The sequence below is a fragment of the Salvia splendens genome, chromosome 6 (assembly GCF_004379255.2).
Source record: "Salvia splendens isolate huo1 chromosome 6, SspV2, whole genome shotgun sequence".
In the NCBI taxonomy this organism is placed as follows: domain Eukaryota; kingdom Viridiplantae; phylum Streptophyta; class Magnoliopsida; order Lamiales; family Lamiaceae; genus Salvia; species Salvia splendens.
The window spans coordinates 11,506,360-11,531,765 of NC_056037.1; the positions used below are offsets into that span (position 1 = coordinate 11,506,360).

General features: G+C 39.1%; 2 protein-coding genes across 2 annotated transcripts; both read right to left on the minus strand.

The window, feature by feature from the left end:
• Positions 1-7,283: 7,283 nt before the first annotated feature.
• On the minus strand, positions 7,284-8,321 carry LOC121809660 (mannose/glucose-specific lectin Cramoll-like). The gene has a single exon (XM_042210409.1). The coding sequence runs from the start codon at positions 8,256-8,258 to the stop codon at positions 7,443-7,445; it is 816 nt and encodes a 271-aa protein (XP_042066343.1). The 5' UTR covers positions 8,259-8,321; the 3' UTR covers positions 7,284-7,442.
• Positions 8,322-20,113: 11,792 nt separating this feature from the next.
• Positions 20,114-22,645, minus strand: LOC121808786 (protein SIEVE ELEMENT OCCLUSION B-like). Its single transcript, XM_042209365.1, has 6 exons — positions 22,481-22,645; positions 22,305-22,400; positions 21,757-22,211; positions 21,608-21,680; positions 20,818-21,288; positions 20,114-20,737 (listed from the first exon to the last, which is right to left on the minus strand). The coding sequence occupies exons 1-6, from the start codon at positions 22,643-22,645 to the stop codon at positions 20,114-20,116; spliced, it is 1,884 nt and encodes a 627-aa protein (XP_042065299.1).
• Positions 22,646-25,406: the final 2,761 nt, after the last annotated feature.

A 25,406-nucleotide genomic window follows, 5' to 3' on the forward strand; every position in this document is an offset into this window, starting at 1 on the left:
TCCTTGATCCAGATACTACAAGACCGGCGTCATCCAGTTCGGCGAGCTGGATACTGAATGTACCTCGGCTTCATCAATGCTTCGATGCATTAATTCTTCCGCCCTTGAGCTCGGATCTGAGGCCAACTTACTTAAGGTATCTGCTCGGCTATTTTCCGCTCTGGGAATGCGGATTATCCGAAAATAGGAGAAACTTCGGCTGATGCTTTGCGCTTTGTCCAAATACTTCTTCATTCTCTCGTCACGAGCTTCACTTGTACCTAACATGTGATTTACTATGACTTGTGAATCACAATGGACTTTGAGAGATTTGACGAGCAGACTTTGCGCTAACTGGAGTCCGGCCAGGAGGGCTTCGTACTCGGCTTCATTATTAGTAGTGGGGAATAGGAACCGAAGTGAGTAGGTTACCTCGTGTCCGTCGGGAGCGACAAGTAAAATACCAGCTCCACTTCCCATCTTGTTTGAAGCTCCATCTACGAATCCGCTCCAGCAGTCCGGCGGCTCTACTTCGGATTCCAAGGGCTGTGCTAGTTCGGCATTTTCAGAATTCTTCTGTTCGGCAATAACAGGAATTGCTTGATCGAACTTGGCCTCTGCAAGAAAATCTGCCAAGGCTTGTCCCTTGATGGCTTTCCGAGGTAGATACTCGATTGAGTGTTCTCCCAGCTCTATGGCCCATTTGGCGATTCTGCCTGATGCTTCTGGCTTGGTCAAAACTTGCCGAAGAGGCAGATCGGTTAAGACGCATACCTTGTGAGCATAGAAGTATGGCCGCAGTCTCCTTGCTGCATTTACTAACGCCAGAGCAATTTTTTCCAGAGGTTGATACCTTGTTTCTGGACCTCTTAATGCTCGGCTTGTAAAGTAGATGGGAAACTGCTTTAGGCCTTCTTCTCGTACAAGCACCGCGCTAATGGTTTGGTCCGATGCCGCTAAGTATAAGAATATTACTTCGGCTTCGGTTGGAGCAGAGAGAATAGGAAGCTCGGCTAAATAACTTTTGAGCTCGTCAAAAAGCCTTTTTCTGCTCTATGACTTCAGAGACGATTTAGTCTTCCCGGCAGGGAGAGCGTCAATAGTTAGGATTACTCCATCATATTGCGGTTCGTTGTCGTCTTCGGGATCCTGTTGCCTTTTCGGATCCTGAGGAGCGCAGTTCGCACCTCCCTGCTTTTTGTTCTTTTTCGGCTGCTTGCTTTGGTATTTTTTTAACGTCCCTGCTTTCACAAGGGCATCAATACCTGCAGCCAAATGTCGGCACTCCTCGGTATCGTGACCGTAGTCTTGATGGAAGGAGCAATATTGATCCTGAGGTCGGCGCGCGGCAGATTTCGTCGTCCGCCTTGGCTTTTCGAACATATCGGAATGCAGTTCGAAAATTTCCGCTCTTGACTTGTTCAATGGTACGAACTCAGCGGGCGGCTTCTCAGGATTGAGACGTGGCCCCAATCGGTCTTGCACCGGAGTCCTTTGAATCCTTTCGAAAGGAGTTCGGCGAGGATGTCCCTGATCGCCAAAAGGAGTTCGGCGAGGATGTCCCTGATCGCTATGATCGGGCTTCCTCCTGTCTCCTCGGGATGAGCTGTCTAAAGACCGTTTGCGACGGTCTGCCTCATCGGCACGGGAGAACTGGTCCGCAATGTCCCACATCTCTTGAGCTGTTTGCGGACTGCATTCCACGAGCTTTCTGTAGAGAGCTCCGGGCAGGATTCCATTTTGGAATGCCGAAATGACAAGTAGATCGTTGAGATCATCTACTTGTAGGCATTCCTTGTGGAATCTCGTCATGAAGTCGCTGATCTTTTCGTTGCAACCTTGACGTATAGAAAGCAGCTGAGCCGAAGTACTTCGGGCTTCCGCTTTCTGAAAGAACCTCCTGTGGAAAGCATCCATTAGATCTCGGTAAGATCTAATGCTGCCTTGGGGGAGGCTATCGAACCACCTTCTCGCGTTCCCGATAAGCAGCTCGGGGAACAGCTTGCACATATGGACCTCATTGAGACCCTGGTTCGCCATGTTATACTGATAGCATCCCAGGAAGTCATGAGGATCCACTAGCCCGTCATAAGTCATTGACGGTGTCCGGTAGTTCCGCGGCAAAGGAGTTCGGGTGATATCGTCCGAGAACGGAGTCTTTAATGCTCCGTACATGGTGAACCCGACATCTCTTCGGTACGGAGGAGATGGAGTTCTCCTGTGGTTCCGGTACCGAGGAGGAACAGGAACATGTCGGGGTTGAGGATTCTTTCTCCTGGAAGACATGTCACTACTGCGGTGGTGACTTTCATGTCTGGATGAGGAGGGAGAATCCGCCGTTGTCTTCTCCGGCTGTTGGCTCTTCTGCAGGAAGGTTAAGAACTCCTCCTGCTTCTCGGCCAAGAACAGCTTGACAGCTTCATTTAAATCGGGCTGCTGGGAAGACTCGGTGCGATCTCTCCTGGAGTGGCTTGTTCCTTCTTCGTGAGAACCGGAGGTAGATGTCTCCCGAGGCCGTTTTTCAGACCTGCGAGCTGGACTAGCTTTCTCACGGTTATCACGAACGGTATTACGGGTAGTGTGTGATCTGGTATGCATTTTTTTTGGGGTGGAAAAAGGGTCAAAAATTCGCTTTATCACAAATTTGGTTCTCTGTTTCCCACAGACGGCGCCAGTGATGAATCCGCGAATTTCTAATGTTTGTAAATGCTGGTAGAAGATAAAGACTACGACACAAAGAATTTACGTGGTTCGATTTACTGAAGTAAATCTACGTCCACGGGAAGAAGGGAGGGCAAGATTGTATTGCTTGATCTGGGATTACAGCTTACAACACAGACTTGCTATATGATCTTTTATCTCTAGAGTTAGTAAATCCTGGTCTATCAGATCTAAGTTCTATTTATATATTGAACTGAGATCGTGGCTTGCATCACCACCCTAAGTCGTGGAGGTCATGGAGGTCATGAGATCCTGCATGGCCACTGACTAGGCAGTGGCTTACATCATCAGTAATTATGTCGTGGATGTCGTGGAGGTCATGAGAGCCTGCATGGGTCCACCACTAGATAGATCGTGTAGTGGAGGTCGTGGCTCCCAGTTCGGTATTGCCGAGCAGCTTTTGCCGATGCTGAGACCGAACTGCTGAACTATTGCCGAGCAGCTTTGTAGAGCTTGATTGGTTGGCTTTTACCGAGCTGTAGGCTGGGGCCGAACTCTTTGGTAACGCCGAACTGATACTCTTTCTTGGGCTTTAGGCTGATGGGCTTTACTGCTGTTGGGCTTGTTTAGTACGTACTCCATCAATCAGCTACAGCTATAATAACCATAATCCAACTATTAATATAAACAATCAAATCTAGAAATAGAGAATATAGATTTAATTTCGATTCATATATTTTTATGCAACTAAAATATCATTGCTGATATATTTTTATATAGGCAGAAAACTTTACATACTCCCTCTGACCTGACCCTATTTATTTGAGCAGTATTTTATTTTGGGATCCTAAGTTATTTGAGTCATTTATTTGTATGGCTAAAACAAAACATTTAATCTCACTTATTTTTTCTTCTTTCTTACTTACTCTCTTCTCTCTCCTAATTTATGCTTTCCCCTAGCTATACTATTATTTTATCTCCCTTTATTCTACTAAACACAACATTTTTAAATCTCGTGCTGAAAACAAATGTCTCAAATAACAAGAGACGAAGGGAGTATAACCTACAGTCATGTTCTCTATATTGCACCAGAGCGCATGTAAGGGTGTCCACAATGATGGCCCTTGAAGGCCGCCAAATGTGGCCCGGCCACCATTCGTGGCTCTCATGTGGCCCTCCGCAATGGTAAAGTAACAAAATTAACAAGGGCCACCAAATGTGGCCCTCTATAAAAAAAAATTAATTTGTTTTCTTTTTTTATTGTTATTTTTAATTTAACTATGTTAAATTTTAGTAGACTAATAATTTGGGAAATAAACATAATTTAATAAAGTTACGAATTAGAGTCAAATTTTCGTCGTACTATTGATAGGGGAAAATTCTACAACGAAAATTTTTAAAAAACACAACATAAAAAGATAAAAAAACGCCACCGCTTCCTACTCGGTGGCGTCATCGGAATCCGGCACATCTTCTTCACCACCTTCTCGCCCGCCGCCACCACCCCCAGTGCCCCACTGCCGCTAGCTTCGCCCGTCTCCGACCCATCGGAGAAGCCCAACTTCGACCTCAATCTAAGAATGAGGTCGTAGTACATCTTCTTGGTGATAGGGTCCGTCGACTTCTCGTATAAGGACAAGTTATCCGCAAGTTGCTTCATCATCTGCACCTCCAGTGTTTGAGCCAACGCCGCGGTCGGTGAAGGGCGCGGTGCCGCCGCGCTCGCCCGAGAGACTTGGGAAGCGGTTCTAGCTTCCCGGATGGCGGCTTGTTGGCCCTGCGGGCGCTGGCGCCTCGACATTGTCGAGGGGGGCTCATCCCTCACATCGTCATTCAGGTTGAATGCACGTGAGTCGCTACCACTGCTGTAGGTTCCGTCGGCCCCGAGTTTTGTCCGCTTCCCAGTGGGACCGGTCTCATCATCGCAAATCGCCTTGAATTGAGTTGTGTCTCGGAGAAGCATGTATTCATTCCAGTAGGTGAACTTGGGCCAACCTTCAGTATTGAACAACTGATACGATAACGCTCGTACGTCGGCTTCGCTGCGGCCACTTTCGGCATTCTTGAGTTGTTTCTCGTAAATGCTCCTGAACCTCTTCACAGCTCTACTGATCCGGCCGAACTTCTTCCGGATCTGGCCTTCATCACGCTCGGCACTGCCTTCTGATTTGAAGCCGTTGTACCCCGTTAGGACGCGCCTCTAGAAGCAAATGTCGGTCTGATCCGTGCCGATGACCGGATTCGTCGTGACCGCCTCCCAGGCCCGCGCAACAGCAAGGGATTCGTCGTCGTTGTACTGGATCCCCCGCCGATCACCACCGCTCCGCCCGCCACTGGTTTCTGGCTCTCCGCCTCCTCCTCCGCCTTGGCCCCCCACGGTGGGCCCCTGCTCTCTGCCGCCTCACCTCCCACCGCTGCCGCCTCGCCTTCCACCACCGCCGCCTCCTCGCCTCCCACTGCCGCCGCCTCGCCTCCCACTACCGCCGCCTCGCCTCCCAGCGCCACCGTCGCCGCCTCGCCCCCCACCACCGGTTCGGCCACCCCCGGTGGGGGCCTCCATCTCCACACTACCGGATGTCGGGGTCTCCGTATACCCATCAATTGTTCCCATGTGACTCTATCAGATTCAGACAGAGGAGACTGGGAGTATTGGAATTGGGAGGATTGGAAGTGCTGGGACGGGTTGTTGATCGCGTCCATATTCGGTCGGTAGTCTCCAAACCCCGATGGTTGGCAAACTATGTTCCTCTGCTGGGATGACTGGCCCCGGAATTGGGGCGATTGCGGACTCCACATCTGATTGGGGAAGTTGCCGTATCCCGAGTCTTCGTACCCCGGAGAATCACCATCTCCACCTTGCGTGTAATGAAGGGATTGGAAGTGTAATGAAGGGATTGGAAGTATAGAAAGAAGTGAAAAAAATGGAAATGGAAGTTCATATTTATAAAAAAATTTCGAAATTAAAAAAAAAAATTCGGCTGCCCAGCTGCGAAACGCTGCCCGCTGCAGTGGAGGGCCGCGGCTCACACGGCTCAGCCGCGTGAAGGCCGCGGCCGCGACCCGCCCTCGGCTCTCGGCCCTGCGACCCGCCTCTCGGCTCTCTGCAATGGGGGGCCGCGGGCCGCGGCTCCCCCGTTGTGGACACTCTAAATGCACCTGTTATGTCTAAACCAAGCTACCGTGACTTATAGTTCACCTAAATCACAAATTCGCGAACGATTGTATCATAGTAGCAAAATTTTGAATGTGTACTGATGCAAACTTGCCAGAAGAATAAACCAACTGTAAATGGATGATATTGCCCCTTTAAAGAGATGTCAGATACCCGAAATCCAGGCAAATGCTATGGGTTTGAATCGTCAACCCGTTTCACAACAGTTGTGTGAATTTTGCGTCATTTCGACATAGTTGACGTTTTCGGCTATTTTCTAGAAACATTTAATAAAAAATAATTATATTTAATTTCATGAACGATTACGCAGATACTCGAACAAATTTTTTATCATATGCTAGTTGGATGCTAATGATGTTATTTTCATGTACAATATAAGTATATACTTGTTTAATAATGATTTTGATAATAACGATTATCATCATTGTCAATCTATATCACTACAAAAAAGCAAGCATCTGCCTACACCTTTCACCGAGCACATAACTAGCACCTATCCATACTATGGCGCTCTAAGTTAGTTATGCAATTAAAGCATCTGGAAAACTATAATTTAAAATCTGGAAACTATAATTTGCATGAACCCTACTACATACTTGTAGTAATCCGAGGTATTTCTCACTCATGGCTTTCCTTACAAATCTAGATTTAATATAACAAATTAGGATGGATAAGAAGATGACCAATCTTAACTACTTCTTGCCTTCTATGGCTTTTGTGTCTTCAATAATTATTTATCTCCAAGTCCTTTTATGTATACAGGTGGTGGGGATTTAAATTGATTTGATTTGAATTTGACCTTATTTTTATTAAAAATCGCACACCCTTTGTGTGTATTGTGACCTTATTTGATTTAGAAAAATAAATATACACGAGCACAATATGGAGAAACTTACGAGAGTCAATTATGTTTTTTTATGAAGTAACAATTCTTTTGGACTTCAATTTTCATTAAACAGTTGGTATGTATTTTAAATATTGGCCCATTTAGAAATAATTAAATTATTGTAATTTTGGGCTATTCAAACCACCTTCTCCAATAATCCTCTTGAGCCTAAATTCCTATATAAATCTTGTTATTTATCTTTGAATTTCTTGGCTCCATCTTGTAATCGGTCCAACGTGCACTTCGAGGTCTTAAATTATTGATCATTGAGATGTATCAATGAGGTCGGTAAATTTACCAACGGATAATCAATCATGAATCTACGTACTGCGATTAGCTCACCGTTGGTAAATAGCCCATTTTGTAGTGTATGCTCACCCTAAACCCTAAAATTTCAATACATATATATTTGGATTTGGATGATATTTCTTTTGAATGCTTTAATAATATAAGAAAGAATGTTTGAAGGATAAATAAAATAGTTATGTTGATTCGTAATTAATTAATTCAGTAAAATAAATTATAGTTTTTATTTCCAATATTCCATGAAAAGCTAGTAAACGCAATAATACCTGAAATCGTAACTATACCACACAAACTGATTCCATTTCATTCCAATCTCGTCTCTTAGTGAAGCTAATAAAGACGTAACACATAATACCGCAATAACATGGTGAATCGCCTTATTTTTGGACTTATAAACGTCCTTATTTAGCTTACACACACACAAAGACTACAACAAAATCACACATACTGGCGAATGTGGGCATCTCGGTTGGCACTGGCATGCACAAGAGTGGAAGTGAAATACCACGATATGAGGTCGTGAACTGCGATTTGACCTCCGGTGGATGCGGAGATTCCGACCTCAACCTGCTGAGGAAGAATGGTGCTCAAGTCGTACACATAGCTCACCTCAAAAGTTTGTGAGGCTGCCGTGACTTGAACGCTGATCAATTTGGAAGCTTGCTGGTAGTTGATGCGTGCAGTCACCTCCTGCCCCAGAAATGCGTTGCCGACGTTGGTTGTGTTTTTGGAAACATTTGATCCAATGTCAATCCCAACATGACGGTAACTCGGATCCGTTCCGGGGTTGGAGAAGATGTCGAATTCCACCGCAAACACGGATGGATTTTGACCAGATGTGTCAAAGATTCCGAAGCTGCCGCCGGTGAAACCCATTGGGGAGCCAACGGGTTGGATGAAGAAGGTGAAGCCATCGGCGGGGTTTGTGTCGCCGCTTTTGGGGTTGATGATGAATTTTACGGTGGTTTCGAGGTCCACCTGCGCTCCGCCTTCCCAAAATTGGATGGGCTTGGAATACACGGCTCGGCCAACGCGGTACTGTAACGGGTTGCCCGAGCTGTCGGTGCTGGTCATGCGGAGGTAGGTGGAGTCGGATGGGAAGTGGGCGTCGCCTTGGTAGAGTAGGTCAGTCGGCTGCTGGCCATAGAAATCAAACGTGAAGGAGGTCGACTGCGACCGCGCCGTGTTGACGGTGGCAAGGAGCAAGGCTATGCAGGAAAGGACTGGAATTAGGATTTGGAGAAGCTTTGCCATGGTTTGATAAGGTTGTTTTAGTATTTGTTTTCTTTGCTTTGGATTTGGTGGATGCTTGTGGCTTCTCGAGCTTGTATTTATAGTAGTCCAGGGCTTATAAAATATTTTAAAAATTACAAATGTGATATGGAGTAGTAGTACTATATTTTTTCCTCTTAGTCTCTGTGCCGAAAAGAAACGCTTCCATTACTATGAAACGAATGGAGTATATAGTACTACTAATTGACACTAATTGATTGCATTATGTCCTGAGTATTCATTTAAATATTTAGTGTAAGGAAAATGTGAGACCGCTATATGTGTAATGGGGGACGAAGGGAGTAAATGAAAGATATATATTATCTATTTACCTTCTCCTTTACTTTACTTAGTTAAAATTAGAAACCATTTTCATTTTGGTCGTCTCTTAAAAATAGAAACTTTCTAAATTTTCTATTTTAGGAAGTGTACCCCATAATCCAACTCTATTTCCACTACCTTTTCTCTTCTTCTCTGATCTTACTTTACTCATTTTCTCCCTCTTTTATTTTACCAATTGTTCTCTCTTATTTTACTAATTGTGCATTAAAACACATGTTGTTTCAAATGTTTCTATTTTTTTTTAAAAAACGGAGGTAGTAATATAAAGTTAGTAGAACATGGATATCACTTATATATATTTGTTTTATAATAAAATGTGAGTGAAAAAAGTTGGTGGAATATGAGTCTACTTACAATTTACGTTAAATGTGAAATAAGACTCTTAATGGCATACAGACGGAAATGGAAAAATAGAACTCTTAATGGAGATGCAGGGAATAGTATATAATTAATTATACCTAAGATTATTAGTATTTTTAATGTATTACTCCCTCCATCCCCAAAGAATATGCACTTTGGAGTCGACACGAGTTTTAATGTAAAATGGGTAAAATAAGAGAGATGTAGAGAGAAAAAGTAAATAAAGTATTGTTAGCAGAGAAAGGGTCTCACCTCATCAGAGAGAAAAGAATTTCCAAATTTAGAAAGTGCATATTCTTGTGGGACGGACTAAAAAGGAAAGAGTGCATATTCTTGAGGGACGGCGAGAGTATTAATTAATAATATTTATTCACTAAATATTAATATATATTTTTACTTAGACTAACTAGTAATTTATGTTTATTATATATATATTCTACAATACAATTATGCCACATAAAACATTTTAAAATAAAATGAACTTACTATTTTTCTGTATAAAATATTAAATTTTTTGCTACACTAATTAATAAATTATGTAAGTATTTAATTAATATCTATAAAATTAATTAAATTTTGTCATTAACTAATTTACAATTATTTATTTATTTAGTTAGTTAGATATAAGGTTTAATATTTTTTTGATACAATATTATTAATTATATTATAATTTTACTATACATTTATAATATCGAAGTAGTATTTAGTTATATACTCCCTCCGTCCCTCAAGAATATGCATTCTTTTCTTTTTAGTCTATCCCACAAGACTATGCACTCTCTAATTTTGGAAACTATTTTCTCTCTAATGATGTGAGACCCATTCTCCACTAATAATACATTATTTACCTTTTCTCTCTATCTCTTTCTTTCTTTACCAATTTTACATTAAAACTCGTGTCGACCCAAAGTGCATATTCTTTGGGGACGGAGAGAGTATATATGTATTTGCAATAATATAACGATTCGAGTAGTTATTCAATTAGTGTAACCGATTAAACTTAATAATAGCTTCACTAGTTTACTAAATGGTCTGGTTTCTAAAATATTGTATATCCCACTAAATTGTGCTGACCACATTTGTTATTTTGAATACGCTCAATGTCCCTGAAAATCTGTAATTTATTTCTATTTTTATCTGTTCTTAAAAATTTGTCACCTTTTACTTTTATTATTTTTAGTAATGGACCTTAGCTATATTTCACTAAATCATTGTCACTTACATTTTATTATAAAATTAATATATAAAAATATGATATTAATTTTTTTAAATGGAGACGTAATATTTTTTGTGCATATATTCTGATTTATCACATTTTAGTCCGAGTTTCAAATTGAAATTAATCTACTGATGAACATCGGTGATTTTAACTTTACGTTTCTCCTTTAGACTAGTAGGTGGAAGTCAAAATTTGGATATTTTAGGCTGATAATTACAAAATTAAGCCGAAAACAAGTGGAATTACACGAATTTTCTAGTTTGTAAGTTGTAACTTTGTATGATTCAGATTGTTAGGTCAGTCCAATCTTTACCAAATTGTAAACAATTTTCTTTTCAAATAAAATAAATGAATGCACGCATTTAATAATACATACTCCAGTCAGTATAAAATCAATCCACGAGATATACAAATCTAATATCGTACATTAAAGTTATTTGGGTGAACATAAAAATCATTCCACGACAATATGCAACTCTGTCATAGACTCATAATATAGAGACAAAATCGAAGGCGGCCATTTAGATTACTATTGTAATACACCACCACGTCTCATCATGCATGTCAATTTTTTTAACGGCTGAAAATTATTTAAATGTCGTGATTCTCGTGAAGTGCCAACTCATCCACCCATGCAATTATGGGTTTATTTAAGTGATACTCCCTCCTTTAGGCCCTCCACAATAGAAATAGCCCAACAATAGCCCAGTCACTGCAACATTATCAGCACTAAAAATCCTCCTGCCACATCATAAATAGCTCAGCCATAGCCTAGTCACATCATAAATAGCCCAGCCACATCAATAGCCACATCACTAATAACAATTATATAAAATGACATAATTAACAATCACACAATATACGGAATTTAATTTACGAGACATATACGGGAAAAGTTTAATAATACTATTAAAATTTAAAAAAGTACAATAATTTAAAAAAAGTACATTAATTTTTAAAAAAAATACATTAATAAAAAAGAGTGACAATTCACTCCTCGTCTCCGTCGTCGTCGCCTCCGTCGCTGTCGCCTCCGTCGCCACCATCGCCGCCGCCACCATCGCCGTCGCCTCCGCCGCCTACGCCGCTGCCGCCGCCACCGGTCTCCCTCTGTATAGCCTCCAACTCGTCCTGCAGGCTCACGAGCAAGGTTTGAAGCACGCTCTTCTCCACGGGATCCGTCGCCACCCGCCATTCGGCCATCGTCTTGATCAACTGAGCGCGCGTTTGGGCGCGAGCGAAGAATTTGAGCTCCTGGGTGGATTGGCCAAGGGGGGATGCCGACTGGACCTCCTGGGAAGCCCCGGCGTTCCCTCTCGCCGCCTGCTGAGCGCGCTTGCGCCCAATCGGGCGAGGTCGGCCACCGACCGAACGCGGCGTGGGGAACTCCTGCGTCGTCTCGGGGAGGTCGTGGGAACCTCCGCTGCTGCAGCTGTAATCGCCGGTGTAGTTCAGTCGTTGCTTCTTCGGCCAGCCAAAGTCGACACCTACTCGGAACTTCTCGGACTCGCTCAGTACAAGATAGCAGTTCCAGTAGGTGAAGTCCTTGTATAAACCCTTCAGTGGGAAGGCTTTCTCCGCTATTCTCCTGCAGTCATCATCCGTTTGGCCACTGCTCATCATGCGGAGTGCGTTGGTGTACAAACCCGAAAATCGGGAGACCGCCGCCCTGATTCGGTTCCAGCCCTTCCGGCAATCCTCCCCGTTGCAGGGCCTCCCCTCCGGGAAAAATCTCTGGTAGGCTGCTGCTATCTTGCCCCACATGTTGACGATCCTTTGCTCGTTCGAAACGAGAGGATCGTCGCAAACACTCACCCACGCCTTGCTGAGCGCGACGTTCTCGTCGTCCGTCCACCTCCTCTGTACCTCCTCCTCACCCGGCTGCGACGACTCGCCGACCTTCTTCTTGCCCTTCTTCTTTGGGGCGCCACGCCCCGGCACTGCCCCCCCTTGAACTAGAGTCTCCGGAGCTCCGAGAGTATCAAACCCCAACTCATCTAAGGAGAAACTATCAAACCCCAAGGGTGTTTGGGTCGATGTGTGCGAAGACCCAGTCAAAAAATCAAAACTGGGGCGATAGACATCCCCCGCCGTCGCCGGGGACCCCCCAGGAGTCCCCTGTGTAGCCGGTACGACCCCCGGAGTCCCCTGTGTAGCCGGTACGACCCCCGGAGTCCACTGTGTCGCCGGTACGACCCCCGGAGTCCACTGTGTCGCCGGTGCTCCCCCGGGCATCATCTGCATCCCGGGTACCCACCCCGGTATTGGCGGAAACCCCCCCGGCGGACTCCCCCCATTGGGGCCCCGGGCATCATCTGCTGCCACGGGTACATGTTGTAGTACCCGGGCACCTGACCCCATCCACTTCCCACAGGGATCGTCGGAGTTTGTGACCCGCTACTCCCGGAACTAGGCTCGTTGTTGAGATCCATTTCCCGTTGTTGATCTTGAACAGAACTTAAGATAGAGAGAGTACTCGTTAAAACAAGTGGTGCGAATGAAAATGACGAGCAAAGCGCGTATATATAGTGTTTCGGAAAAAAAAATTAATTTTCGCGCTAGGCGGTGCGCTGGGCGATCCGGGCGCTGCAATAGCGCCGAACGGACCGCCCAGCGCCACGCGACCGCCCAGCGCTGCGCGGTTTCTCTCTCCAATCGCCCGCTGGGCGGCTGCAATAGATCGCCCAGCGAACCGCCCAGCGCTGACGCTCGGCTGGGCGGTCGCTGGGCGCCTATTGTGGATGGCCTTACATAATTTTGTTATACTTTATTTAAATGTCGTGATTCTCGTGAAGTGCCAACTCATCCACCCATGCAATTATGAGTTTATTTAAGTGATACTCCCTCCTTTACATAATTTTGTTATATTTGATCGAACACAATTTTAGAAAATATAATGGAAATTGGATTAAAATGATTAGTCAAAGTGAATGCTATTTTATATATTAATTTTAAAATAAAATGTGAATGAAAATGAGTTAGTGGATTATAGAGTCCACTACTATAAGTGGTAAAAAGTGAAATATAACAAATTTTAAAGTCTATTATTATAAGTGGTAAAAAGTAAAATGTGACAAATTTTATGAGACAGAAGAAAATGGAAAAATGTGACAAAAAATTAGGGATTGATGGAGTATTTATGATATATATACTCGTAGTCTGGTGCTAATTTAAGTCATATTTGTGATATAAAGATTATTAAAAAATTACTAACTCCTACACACTCCCACTTTGCACTCAAGCATATCTACATAACTTCAATTTCCGACTAATCAAGTACTTATGTTCTAAATATTCATTAACATAGTGTAAAGAAAATATAACATTGCTATACATGTAGTAATAAGGAATCTCGTGTTTTCAAGATACTCTCATAAACTTCAATCGATTTGCAATTTCTACGCAAAATAAAAATTCGACCAAATAAACTCTAGTTTTTCTGAAACAAAAATTCTCTACTAAAATTAAATTCTACTACTAAAGTAAAAATATACTCTCTGGTCCCATAAGAATAGTAAAACAATTATTTTGTGTCATTTCTAAAACCTCTATCTTGTTGGAACGGATAGAGATATATTCCATCTGGTCCCATAAGAATAGTAAAACAATTATTTTGTGTCATTTCTAAAACCTCTATCTTGTTGGAACTGATAGAGATATATTCCATCAGTTTCACAAAATGTATTCATTTTTTTCTTTTTAGTTAGTCTCAAAAAAAGTATGCATATTCTAATTTTAGAAATTATTTTTTCTCTATTGAGGTGTGATCAATTTTCCACTAACAACACTTTAATTATTTTCTTTTTTTATCTAGTACTTTATCTATTGTGTGTTACAATCCGTGTTCAACCAATAATGCATACTGTTATGGAATTATGGAATGAAGAGAGTAGCAAGCGAGAGTCTCCCATTAGTTGTTAAATCAAATTTCGACTATCAATGCTCTTAGTTATTTTTCTAAGTTGGCGATCGAAGCTATGGGACAAATAATAAATTAATGGAGTAAATATTATATTTTTTAATTTTAAATAATACTCTCTCCGTCCTAATAAATATGAAATATCTAGTTTTCGATATTAAATTTTATGTAATATTGTTTTCTGAATTAATGAAAAGAGAATAAAGTAAGAAAGATAAAAAGTAAAGATGGTGCTGTTTTTATTTTAAAAAATATTTCATTTTTAATAGAAAAAAAAGAGTACGTGACAATGAGTAAAAGCGGTGGAGAGACAACTATCCATGGTGAAATATAAAAATATATACTATACAATAGTACTTCCACAATATATAAACGTTGGAATATTCGAGACTCATCAAAATAAATTAAATCAAACCAACTTAGGGAAATGGGATGAAAGATATGAAAATTTTTTGATCAGAGAAGAAAATGAACGTGTCCGCACTTAACTGTTGGATATTCGAGACTCATCAAAATAAATTAAATCAAACCAACTTTGGGAAATGGGATGAAAGATATGAAAATTTTTTGATTTCAGAGAAGAAAATGAACGTCCGCACTTTAACTGTTGGAATATTCGAGACTCATCAAAATAAATTAAATCAAACCAACTTAGGGAAATGGGATGAAAGATATGAAATTTTTTTGATTTCAGAGAAGAAAATGAACGTGTCCGCACTTAACTGATTATCATTTAATTAATGATTATTATGACACAGTTAATTAGTAGCATTGCCTATGAAATGCTTTGTTAAGACAATGACTCAGCTACATATAATTAAAATAAAACCTTATCTTTCTTTTATTACACACCTACATGATTCTTCCATCTATATATTTTTAAAGGATCCTCTCTTTGCTTATAATATTATAATCCAAAATCAAGACTAAATCTCCACTCTTAAATTTTAAAATGAGTGAATGAGATTAAGTATTATGAATTTCAATAAATAGTACTCCCTCCGTCCGGCATTAGGAGTCCCGATTGACCATTTTCATCCGTTCAGCATTAGGAGTCCCGGTTAGACATTTCCATAAAAAGTGAAATAAAAATATTATAAAATAAAACACTAAAAAGCACAAGTAAAAATACATCCAAAGAATAATGCAAATAATAATGTAAATGAGTCTCACATTCCATTATCACACACTCCAATTATTACATACTCAAACATCTCTTAAAATCAGCACCCAACTCAACCGGGACTCCTAATGCCGGACGGAGGGAGTAGACAAAATATCAACAAAAGGGTTTGTCTGTTATCATATCATATTTTTGTGTTTTTTTTATATCAACATAGTGTATTACAAATATCAACACAATGACATGAGTATTTCAACATAACTACACAAAAATAACAACACAGTTTTATTAAGATTTTATGTGCATTATATTGAGATTTTTTGATGTATTTGTTGATAAAAAATCTGCTTATCAACTTATACGAAAACTGAAATAAAAATCATTAAATTCCATCATCCGAACGTCGTCGGAACATGTGCAATTAAGATCTCGTTAGAATCCTTATAAAATCACCTTTAATTTGATATATTTTTTGTGAAAAAATAATTTAAATCGAGAGAGTTACACAAATTTAAAGTTTTAGGATAATTTTAATAAGAGAAAATTGATATTAACACCCTTTAATTTTATTTAATAATTAATTAAATTTAAAATATAATTTACTTGGTATTATATCAATCATTAGATCTCCTAATAATTAAAAATTTTGAATTGTTAATTAGTTAGCAATTGATCACGTCCCTATTTTTAAAAATAGACTACAATGAGTACAAAGGCTAGAGATAGAATTATGCTAGGTACAAAATATGAGTACAATTTTAGTATTACTTCAGTAATATTTGCTCATTCCTAGGGATGTCAATGTAGCCTGTAACCTGTGGGCTGGCCCGAATAGCCCGCCAAATTTATAGGGTTAGGGTTGGAAATTTCTAGCTCGATAAAATCAAAACCCGATTAGCCTGCACCCGATTAACCCGCAACCCATTAAGGCCAGACCCAAAAACCCGATGGGCTAACCCGAAAACCCGATAAAATTTCTATTATTCTATTTTTTTTACTCCTAGTTCGACATTTCATTGATTAATACTATTAACTAAAAAAATAACTTTCAATTTTATATTAAATATACAAATTATATATTGAATTTTTATTAATATAATAATTGATAAATAAATTAAAAACTTCAAATTCACAAAAAAATATTTAAATTTCTAAAACATGCATTAAAATTCTACGAAATATCTCAAATATTAGTATTTGATCATGTTTATGATTGAGTTTAAGCATATATCTCAAATATATCATAATTAAATGTTTTATATTGTATGAATATTAGTAATTTTAATCATTTTTTATTGGATTGATCGCATGTTTATATTATCGGTAGCAACCCGATTAACCCGCTGGGCTAGCCCGAAACCCGAGCTTTTAGGGTTAGGGCTGAGCTTTTATAACCCGAAAGAAATCACAACCCGATTAGCCCGCACCCAATTGACCCGCAACCCGAGTAGGGTTGGCCCGAAACCCGACGGGTCTGCCCGATTGACATCCCTACTCATTCCCGTTATAAGTCCCATTAAGTGATTATTTTTTTTATTATCTTATTATATGTAATTGATTTCCATTTTTAATTTTTAATAAAAATATAATGTACTTATGCAATAATACTTTTTTATTATATTTTTTTTACTTTATTCTATTTTTATTTTTTCTTTTCAAATTTTTTTTCTTCGTATTTAACTCATAAATACTCCTTCTGTCTCATTACTAGTGTCCGACTTTCCATTTTGTGTTTGTCCTATACCCTTGTTACGAGTGAAAATATTCACTTTTTAGCAAAAAATAACTCCTTTACTCTTCTAATTTTATTCTCTTACATATTTTATTTTTACCTTATATCTCTATTCTATTTTTTCCTTTTTGTTTTCAGTTAACTCATTAATTAATAGTATTATTTTCTTAAAGTTCGTGGTTAAAAAATCAATCAATAAGAGGGAATATATATTATCCTGGCCTGGGAATCGAGATTAATAAGATATACTTAGATTAATAATTAATTGCACCAAACCAACTTGGAAAACGGACTGAAAGATATGAAATTAAATGAACGTGTCCGCATAGAATTGATTATCATTTAACTAATAATATTATGGCATAGTTAATTACTACTGCATGTGAAATGCTCTATTAAATAAGACAGTGACTTTGGATCTCAGCTACAGCTATAATAACCTCATGATAATCCAACCATTAATATAAACAATCAAATTAATCTAGAAATGGAGAATTTAGATTTAATTTCGATTCATATCATTTTTATGCAACTAAAATATCATTGCTGAGATATTTTTATATAGGTAGAAAAATTACAATTAATTATATACTGCCTCTAACCCTAGTTATTTGAGTCGTATTCTATTTCGGGATCGTAAGTTATTTGAGTCATTTATTTTTATGTATAAAACAAAGCATTTAATTTCACTTATTTTATCTTATTTCTTACTTACTCTCTTCTCTCTCCACGGTATTCTTTCTCCTATACTATTATTTTATCTCCCTTTGTTCTTTTTTTTAAAAATAAACTCCTATATGAAGGAGGAAATTACAACTGAAGCCAAGAAGGCTCGAACTCGACACCTAATACAATAATGTCTAAGCTTCTTGCCGTTAAGAAAAAGGCTCTAGACTTTTTATCTCCCTTTATTCTACTAGGCACAACATTCTTAAATCTCGTGCTGAAAATAAATGTCTCAAATATCAAAGAGGCGAAAGGAGTATAACCTACAGTCCAATATATTGAACCAGAGCACATGTAAATACACCTGTTATATCTAAACCAAGCTACTGTGATATATAGTTCACCTAAATCACAAATTCTCGAACGATTGTATAATAGTAGCAAAATTTTGAATGTATACTGATGCAAACTTGCCACAAGAATAAACGAACAGATAATGAAAACATATAAGCCTTAACTTTTTAATTCAAAATATATTAATTAATAATGACCAAAAAATTATTATAAAACAATGAAAGACACTATTTATATTTTGCTTGAGACCTTAGGAACTCAAAAGGAATAAAACGAAATTACAAAAATTGTAAATATAAACCCAAAAATAATAAATGGATGATATTGCCCCTTTAAAGATGGCAGATACCCGAAATCCAGGCAAAGGCATTGGGTTTGAATCGTCAACCCGTTTCACAACCGTTGTGTGAATTTTGCGTCATTCCGATATAGTTGACGTTTTCAGCGTCGTCAACGTCGACTAGTGGAAATTGTAAATAAATTCTTGGCCGTTGGAAATGAACTCCAGTACAGTAAATAGTTATCTTGAAAAAAAAAATCTTAGTAAAGCCTATTAATTAAATTAAACCACCAATATGTTGTAACTAATTATCGAATAGTAGTATTAGATATCTTAAAGACGAGAAAATAATTAATTACAATGTAGCCCATATTGTTCGTAATTTGTCACTAAGTTGTGAGTTCAGCTTTAATTTCAATAGTTACACAAATTAATGTTTAGTTTAGGTATAATTTATGGCTCAATTTAATAAAAAAATAACTTGATGGATAAGCCCAAGCTCAAGCTCTTTTGGTCCCTGATGTGTCTAAGTCCGTGGAGCCTAAAGATGTGGTTAATGTTGAGGTCGAATCCCACGGAGAATGGAAGTGTTTGGATGTTATTCAACCTCCTGTCTTGGGGTTCTAGCGATTCCACCATGTCTCAACTTTGGAGTTGGGTTTGGAACTAACACCCATAAGCTGGACAACTTAGGTGAGGGAACTAACTAACCTAGATAGGAAGTAAACTAAAGCAAGTAAATTAGACTAGGCATGACACACAATTCTTTACATTTTTACTCGAATTGTCACTTACTCTCTCTGTTCCCTTATAGTTGAGGCGAAACTTTCAGCACATAGTTTAAGAAAGAGAAGTTGAGGGTCTTAAATAAATAGATATAAAAAGTAAGAAAGAGAAAAAAGTAGAGAGTGAATAAAGTAAAGAGAATAAATAAGAAAGAGTAAAGTAAGAAAGAGAACACGTTTATTATTTATGGAAATGAGGAAACTTCCCGAAATGAAAAAATGACTCAACTATAAGGAACAAAGAGAATACTACTTCCTAACTAAAGGTTGACTAGATAAATAGTTAGTGTAACATTCTCAAAAGATATTCTAAAGAGTTAATTAGTGGTAATATTCTCAAAAGATATTCTAAATAAGGACTTATTGTACGAAGCATAGCTAGTTACTTGGAATTTATTACAATGTCATAACTGAGGTTTCAAAATTATGCACTCAATAAAAAGAAATTAACTAATGAAAGCTATCAGCGGATTTAAGTTAGCTTAATGGTATAGTAATTTGAATATGGAAAAAACATCAGGAGTTAGTATAATTGCACTAATTAATGTTCTAATAGAATTAAGCTCAACTTTATTAATTTAGGAAGTCCATTAAGGAAGCCCAATCCATATCGCCTTGGATTCCTAGCCTAAAACATCAAAAAGGAAAATAAGAATTATAGTAGAAAAAACAGGCTTCACAATTAGGGATTAAACTAGTATTTAAATTGCATCAGCTTCTTTTCGGTTTGCAATAAGCATAAGGATCCGTCCATTCATTCACAAGAACATTTGAAAAGATGAACTTATTGATGAGCAACCACTGATATCTTAACAAAATCGACATAAATAAAATAAACACTCATCAATCTTATTGAGAAGAACAATCCCTTTTACATCAAATATTCAAACAACAACAACATCAACAAATAACAATAGCACACCAATAAACTAGAATGATGAGAAGCAACCAGTCTTTATTACCACAACCCCAGAAAGTAGAAACCAAAAGACCTCACACATAAAAACGTAGTAGTAGTAGTAGTAGTAAATGAAAAAAGATGCAGATTCTGGATCCATCACTCATCGCAGCAACGATACATGATGAACTTCTCCATGGGTCGTTGACACTCTCCGCAGAGCATTGTTCCGAGGATGTCCTCGATCCCCGGAAGGGTAAGGCGGTTGCAATGATGAGGAAATTCGCTTGCCAGGTGGGCTAAATGGTCGTGGAGAGCTGTGGTGAAGTCCTGCGTGGTCACAGCACTGCTCCACGAGCTATATCCTTGGAATGCCTTGATTATCATATCCCCATTAGCCTTGGCGATCTTCTTCCCGGCCCCTTGGCTGATGAGCCCCCACCCCTTGTCGTGATCGCCAAGGGCAAGCATGTTCATTGCCTCGCGGAGGAAGGGGTGGCGGTCGCTTTCTTTCACTCCCTGGTGGACCTTTGAGTAGAGCAAGCACTCCATTCTTTTCCAGAAGTTAATGGATGTGCTTTTTTCCCATACTTCAACGCTAGTGCTTGACAGAGTTTCTGTAATTTTCTTCATGTGATCGTCTCTCGTATTCTTCTTGTATATGTACACCATCTGTAGCTCGATCTTTGCTTCGCCAGCAACTCTCGTTGCTTCTTTTACGAAGCTTTGTATCCGGTCATAGTCGTCACCACCAAACAAGCAGATATACTTGTTTTCTTCTACCTGTGTATATAAAGAGAATCAAAATTACTAGGGAGTGTTTTTTTTAATTGACTAGTACTCCTATTAGTTTAGTTAGTTACCCATTTGGAGATTTGTTGTTTAGATTGTTGAACCATAAACTTGAGGCTCCATTCCTTGAGAATCTTCCATTGGTCGAGCTCACGCGTCTGACTGAAGGGGTAGGCTGCATTACCCCATGTGCACATCATGCTATATGCATCTTCATGAACCACTCTTCCTCGGTGATCTATCGACACCATTATTGACTTCTCCGAATACCGCCACTCCTCTCTCGCGTACTTGACCAAACCCGGTTTCACATATTGTGGATGCTCGATCGCATGCCATGGCATCTTGCACTTCCTCTCTTTAAATGTTTTCTCATCTTTTTCATCCATCTTTTCCACCATCGGCACCCACACGATCTCATACTGTGCTTTCTCTCTCGATTCACTATAGAAAGCCCCGATTTTCGTAATTTCTTCTTCCGAAATTTTAAGACCCGAGATTAGTAACAGCACTGTTTTCCCTTTCAGAACTTCCACTTCTACCTGCTTTTCAAACACTAATTTTAATTAGTCACCAAATTTGATTCATAATTACTCAAAATTAATTCCTTGGTTGCACCTTTTTTTCATCTTGGCCACATACAACCAGACGAGATTCTATATCTTTACTTCTTTTTAGAATAGTCTGTAATACACTCAGGTTGCCTATTTGGACTGTGTTCCGGTTCAACACCTCCTTTAGCTTCACAACCTATCTGATCCGTTTCTTCTCCTCTGCCATGTTTTAATTTCCATCAAATAATTAATCACTACCTACTTATAATAGTAACTAATTACTGACCTATGTGTGTCTCGCAGGCACCAAATTGTGTCCCGAATGAGGTATGAATTTCGTCAATCTAGTAATGCTCCATGTTTCAGTGTACAAACTTTTTCTGCAAATTAAATTTACAAGCAAAGTGAGTCATACAGAAAACCATATGATAGATGATGCATTTTTAGTACACTTACATTTCAGTAGTCTTTCCAACAATTACTGAATACTCAGATGCGCAGGCGACGACTGCTCTTGTCATCCAATACACAGCAATTGGGATTTGATTCCGCACATCAATCATCGCTTGTGCCTCATTTGTCATGTATTTTGCTTTGAAACTAGTTCTAAATTTGGCAATGAACCTTGTCACCTTAATTGAGACTCTCAATGCCTCCATAATACTCTCGAAGCTGGATTTCCTACTTTCGAAAACATCACCACTGTGGTCCGGAATCTGCTTGAGCCACGCCACTAATTTTGTGAGTTGATCTTTTTTGTCGAGCTGGGCAAACAGAGAGTATTGGCCATATTCTACAACAAAAGATGCTAAAATTATCACGATTTTATCCTCCCATGTGTAGTTTGTAAGCAGTCGCAGAATCTCCAGCGATGTTTTGTTGCTATCCCCTTCCGAGCAATTGCAGTTCAACTTAACCAAAAAAATATGGCATTTTTTTCAGTTTCAGTGGTCCATATAGAAAGAAAAAATTAATAGTAGTATAAGACAATTAAGAGGGCTAACCACACAAGTGATCTGGTGTAACAAATAGGGTAGATTGCCTGGAAGGCTGTCGGGTCCAGATATAATCTTCTTGGCCTCCTGACCCGGATCTATCTCCTGTAGAATCATATATCATTTGAAACTCTAAGTCAAAGCTACGTACACTTTTGATGAAATTACACAACATACAAACTTACATCAACTTTGTCCGTACGATCATGATTGATGATACATTCGACCGAGTTAAGAAGAGATTCATCGTCGAAGAAGCTGACGCCCTCTTTATGATGTTCTAGAAGCTGCTTTCTGAGAGCAGGGTCGTCCAATGAGAAAGCTGATATCTTGGTTGATGCAAATTCCATCTCTCCTTCTCGATATGTATGTTTTGCTTGCTTTTCAGTGTGATTCTTGATTGACAAAATGCGCGCTTTAAATAGGGCTGAATTCATATGAGGAGGTGACGTTTTAGCATGTACGTAAGCATAAATTGACCAACTATTTAACCTATAATAATATGTACATGATCGGGTCACTTCTCTTATTTTACTAGCTTATTACTGCGTGTTAATTATGGCTGATCATAATTTTATAATTTGAGCTTGAATTCGGTTAGAAACTACTCCAAAAACTTGTACCATCGCACTGATTATTCTATTACTATACTCTATAATCAAATGATTATATCGATTCAAAGGAAAATGCAAAATTGCCCAAGCTTTAGTAACATTATGAGAACACATATTTTAGGTCATTTTATGTTATATAATTTTAAAATAGAGGAGTTAATTATTCTACCAAACTGTCCCAATATTGTGATTTTTTCTGCCTAATGCCTGTAAAAGATTCATTGTTTATAATTCATTTAATTATCATGTGTTTCTCGGACAGACTAATGCAATTCTTCTAACGTTGATATCTCGGTAGTGGTACCAAATTAGGCTTTTATATGAAGTTTGAGGCTTTGCAGAAACAAATCAAACATTATGTTATATTCTTTCAAATACTCTAAATTTTGGGGCGTATATTATTTAGAAGAAATTAATTAGGCACCCCAAAAATGTTTGTTTCGTAATTAGTCAACTATTGTAACTTGTAACAAACTTATAGTCGCATAAAGGCCATGTTACTTATTGTTACAAGTTAAATTAATTAAATAGTATTTCATAACAGCCTAGTTTTGTTTGATTTGTCTAATGAATACAAGGCGACGTAGAAACTCTATGATTTATACTTCTATCAATTCCACAGCAACATGGCTACGTACACCGTTCCCAATTGTATATACATTAAATAAAATCCTAACAACTTAGAATCGAACAAGTAAGAATTTTTTTAATAAGCTACATAGTTCTAACATTCCTATTGCATCTTCCTTTAAAAATTCGCATCAATTAGTTATTTTTAACTAGTTTCTCTTTTCTGTCTTCTAGAATTTGATCAGAAATGATCAAAATTAATATATGTTGTTTTTTTGATTAAGCATGCATTGATCTAATCGATTCCTTTAGCAGCATCATATGATAAATATGTAGACAAATTCTCCTATAGCACCCAGCCACTGTGTAGGTAGGTTGGGTAATTTAAAGTAGTTTACCGTTTCAAAACTATACTTTTCCCACTCGGCTCGGCAATCCTTTCCTGCAAATCGCAATCAGCTGCTAAAACACAACTGCAGCTGCAATTGACAGTTAAAGTTCAATAAAATTAGGCTTCAATTAGGGCTACATTATTTTTTCATTATCAAATAAAATTACATACCAATAAAATATAAAGGCCCAACTTAAATCGAATAAAATTAAATTAGGGACCCACTTGAAAACTCAATTACACTGCGTCATCTTCTTCAATTAGGGATAGTTGTTCTTCTTCTTCAATTTAGGAATATTCTTCTACTCTTCTTCTACATCAAATTTCAGGCCATCCAAAGCCGGGGCGGAGATCGGGCGAAATGCGGCTGCATAGGCGGTTCCGGTTCCGGCCAAGCCCCCGCTGGAGCGGTGGCTTGGCCGCTGGTGTCTCCGTCCCTGATTGTAGGGTGATTTCCTGATACAAACCATTGAATTATTTGGAAGAGTCTGCTTTGCACGGGTTTGTATGTTTCATAATCATGGTTTGTTTCATTAATTCAGGATAGAAGATTGGAAGAATAGGTTTTTCCTTGTCCATTGTCATAGTTAGGCATGTTGATTGTTGGAAAGAAATGCCCGAGAGATGTTGCAACTACACGGCAGTAGTGGGAATCGATCCTTGCCCATTCTTGCAACTCTGCCCCCTCCGGAACAAACTGCGCTGCCCCTGCAGGCTCACACCCAGGCTCTTCGATATGTATGTGTGGTTTTAAATCATATTCCCCGAATTCAAAGGAACCCTATCCCAAAACGTCCTTACCCTGCAACATTTAAGGAACCCTCTTGGATATGTATCTGTGTCGGCCTCCCCTTAGCTGGCCACTGCGTACCTTAATTGAACATCCCTCACAATACTATCGGGCCGATTTGTGGAGGACCCTTGCGATTGGGGTTTTAACCTTTTGAAAGAAGCGTCTGGGTGTAATTTACGAATACTTTGACTCTGGACGGTAAGAAAATAACCGAATTCGGAAGTTTTCATACTCCTTCGCTTTTGGTAGAGGTACGACCCATATAAATTCAACTTCTGAGTACTGCCAGCAGTCTGATACAAACCTCTATTATTATTATTTAGTTTAGATATTATAGGGATTTAGCATATCTTTTTCTGTATCTTTGTTTTCTTGTTCATTAAGTCATTAGCATTATAAATAGGATAGACTGTTATCTTTTTTATTCATTCAATCAATTAATGAAATATTTTCTCCCCCATAGATAACGTGTGTTTTCCAATCCTAATTTTGGATTCCCTCCGCCGATCCTAATTGGACGCCAGAGTATTCTATCAATCGCCGAGTTATCTGCCCGACGGGAGCGACTCCCGCGCACAGAAACTCTGCAATCGTCCGCCGAGCCTATTGGTCGCCGGAAATTTATCTCCACCACCGAGCGAACTCGTCGCCTGTGCTTGTTAAGGGAAACACCCTTAACAACTGGTGCTTTCATTGAGAGTTGACCCTCCCACCATCTCGAACCGAAGCTACACCGCTGCCCG

What these genes read in the sequence shown, in the direction of transcription:
- LOC121808786 (XM_042209365.1), bottom strand. Translation starts at nt 22,645, where the DNA reads ATGGAATTTGCATCAACCAAGATATCAGCTTTCTCATTGGACGACCCT. An exon ending in GTTGGAAAGACTACTGAAAT is followed by an intron (nt 21,681 to 21,756) that starts GTAAGTGTACTA and finishes TTTAATTTGCAG; the next exon opens with AAAAAGTTTGTACACTGAAA. An exon ending in CTCATTCGGGACACAATTTG is followed by an intron (nt 21,289 to 21,607) that starts GTGCCTGCGAGA and finishes TTTGAAAAGCAG; the next exon opens with GTAGAAGTGGAAGTTCTGAA.
- LOC121809660 (XM_042210409.1), bottom strand. Translation starts at nt 8,258, where the DNA reads ATGGCAAAGCTTCTCCAAATCCTAATTCCAGTCCTTTCCTGCATAGCC.